Source organism: Gadus macrocephalus, chromosome 20, assembly GCF_031168955.1.
Source record: "Gadus macrocephalus chromosome 20, ASM3116895v1".
Lineage (NCBI taxonomy): Eukaryota > Metazoa > Chordata > Actinopteri > Gadiformes > Gadidae > Gadus > Gadus macrocephalus.
This window is the reverse complement of record NC_082401.1, coordinates 4,102,303-4,104,802: the sequence shown is the minus strand read 5'-3', so window position 1 is coordinate 4,104,802 and position 2,500 is coordinate 4,102,303. Positions and strand designations below refer to the sequence as shown.

Sequence of the window (2,500 nt, the reverse complement as noted above, 5' to 3'; positions counted from 1 at the left end):
TCACCTCAGGCTCCGTGAATAGTGGGCAATAGCCCCCTTTAGACCTTTTGTCGAGGAGGCTATTCCCCACTATTCACTTCACCTTCAGCGAATAATTGTTAATTATCTCTCTAGATATCTCTCTCTCTCTCTCTCTCTCTCTCTCTCTCTCTCTCTCTCTCTCTCTCTCTCTCTCTCTCTCTCTCTCTCTCTCTCTCTCTCTCTCTCTCTCTCTCTCTCTCTTCTCTCTCTCTCTCTCTCTCTCTCTCTCTCTATAATATGTATATAGAGATATATCATATGAATATTTCTCTGTAGATATATATCACTCTATATATCTATGTATATGTAAATTCTAAGCCCATCCATTGTGTAAGGCTATGGTATGGCACTGAGAGCGGACCTCTGGTTGGTGACGATGTAGCCGTACTCCTCCTTGGCTCTGGAGCCCTCGTCCAGCTGCACCGCCTGGTCCCTCAGCCCCTGCCCAGCCTCCGCTGCCCCGGGCTGGGCAGGGGGGCCGGGCGGGACGGGGGGCGGCAGGCCCGGAGCCTTGGCTACACCGGCGGCAGCGGTGGCGGTGGTGGGAGGGGCCCGGGCGGAGGGAGAAGAGGGGGTGGAGGACCTGCTCGGGCCGGGGGCCGCTGCTACAGGGGCGGCCGGGGGCAGAGCAGCCTTCTCCGTGGAGCTGGGTGCCTTGCCCTCCGGCTTCTTCACCAGCTGGGTCTGGGGAGGGAAACGGGGAGTGGTGAACGCTGAAGCCTCAGGAAGGCGTTCTTCTTGTGATGCGTTGGTAGAAGGGATGCAGACGCACCTCTTTGAGGGCCAGAAGATCCGTCTCTAAGGGCTCTGGAGGGTCCATGCGTAGACACGGCAGGCGTCACCAGAGAACCACACAAAGAAGACATAATGTTACAGAATAATGTTCAGAACATGCTAGGATTTCAACGTTTACATGTAATAATGTAGACGGTGAATAATACATTGTGGTCTGGGCCCACCTGTCCGGTCCTCGGCCTGGATCAGCTGCAGGATGAGGGCCAGTCTGTAGAGCTGCTGGGGGCTCAGCTTCCTGGGATCCATCCCATAGCCCTCCAGCACCCCGGACATGCGCTGCTGTAACCCGTCTGGAGAGGCACAAAGCTTATTAACCCCACGGGGCTCCTCCATTCATGTCCACTGTGAGACCTCCACGAGATGTGAGTTCTCCACAAGATGGAAGGTCTCGAGGAGATCCAACCCCGCGGAGGACACACTTTTACACTTTTCATGTGATCAATCATGTTGATCACATGATTCAGTCTGTCTGGGCAGAACTTATTAAGGGAAACTGGAGTCACTGTATCAATGATCCTATCATAATCCAGTTTTTTATTGCCAAGCCACCAAGCCACTTTATAATTGATGCTGTTTATACCGTTTGTCCTGTTTGTTCTATTTGTTCTGTTGGTTCTGTTTGTTCTGTTTGTTCTGTTTGTTCTGTTTGTGCTGTTAGTTCGTCCTTACTTAAGCATTTGCTTTTGCATAAATTTTTGTTTTCCTTAGCACTACTTTGTATTTTTAGGCTATTCTATTTTACCCTGTGCCTTCCACTGCTGCTGTGCTGGAATAAAGGTATTTCCCCTCAGGGGGATTAATTCAGTTTTATCTATCTATCTATCTAGATTAGAACACTTGCTTGTTTCTCAAGATGACAGGCTTATCGATCTTTTAGAAATATCACACTCTTCCATAGCAACAGAAGCAGTTCCTGTGCCTCACCGTTGGTGGCTGGCAGGCGGTCCTGAAGGGGCTTCTTCTTCTGCTGCGGGGGCGGGGGCCGCGCCACAGTACCCACTCTCTCCTCCAGGGTGTAGTCTTCCACATAGTCTACCGGCAGCTCCAGTTCCAGGTCATCGTAGTACGGCAGGCCTAGTAACCCGAACAACAGCAATTCAAGTGAAATACGGCCCTTTTTAATTACTAGGCGAGTCATTTTCTTGAAGAAGAGTGACGGAAATATTTAGTTTATAATGCCTTGCAGTGGATTCACCCTTGAGGATTTTTGAAAATGAAAAGAAAAATAGAGAACATTTTCCCAACAATTAAAACATTTTCAAAAGTGTAATCACTGCAGCCTGTTTTCTTAGTAACCATAGCGATCCGGCTAACAACAGTTCACAGCCAATCACAGGTCAGAGTGCGAGGGGTCACCTGCGGGGGTCATGGGCGCGGCTCCGCGGTGCCGGTGGGAGGGCTGGTCAGACGTCAGGTACAGGGACATGGCTTCCTGCAGCATCTGTCTGTCACGCTCCCGCTCCCGCTCTCTCTGATTGGCCTGTGAGCGTGCAGAGGGACGGCCATAGCTGAGCCCTCCACCAATGGGGTGTAAGGATCGCTCCACCTCGTCTGCGTACCTGTGCTGTGTCATTGAGAGGGAAACGTTCACACGTCAAGTGGACGCAACTGTGTGTGTGTTTGTGTGGTGGGATTGAAAAAACGTGTGTGTGTTTGTAACATGCATTAGTCACCTATTTGCATG

General features: G+C 50.8%; 1 protein-coding gene across 1 annotated transcript in view; it reads right to left on the bottom strand.

The window, feature by feature from the left end:
* Window positions 1-2,500, bottom strand: part of ptprna (protein tyrosine phosphatase receptor type Na) — a 26,076-nt gene that overhangs the window by 13,084 nt on the left and 10,492 nt on the right. The window contains exons 6-10 of the mRNA XM_060040009.1: window positions 2,173-2,380; window positions 1,741-1,890; window positions 981-1,106; window positions 794-828; window positions 383-705 (exon numbers count right to left, since the gene is read on the bottom strand). Coding sequence (XP_059895992.1) covers window positions 383-705; window positions 794-828; window positions 981-1,106; window positions 1,741-1,890; window positions 2,173-2,380 — 842 coding nt within the window. The remainder of the gene's footprint in view (window positions 1-382; window positions 706-793; window positions 829-980; window positions 1,107-1,740; window positions 1,891-2,172; window positions 2,381-2,500) is intronic.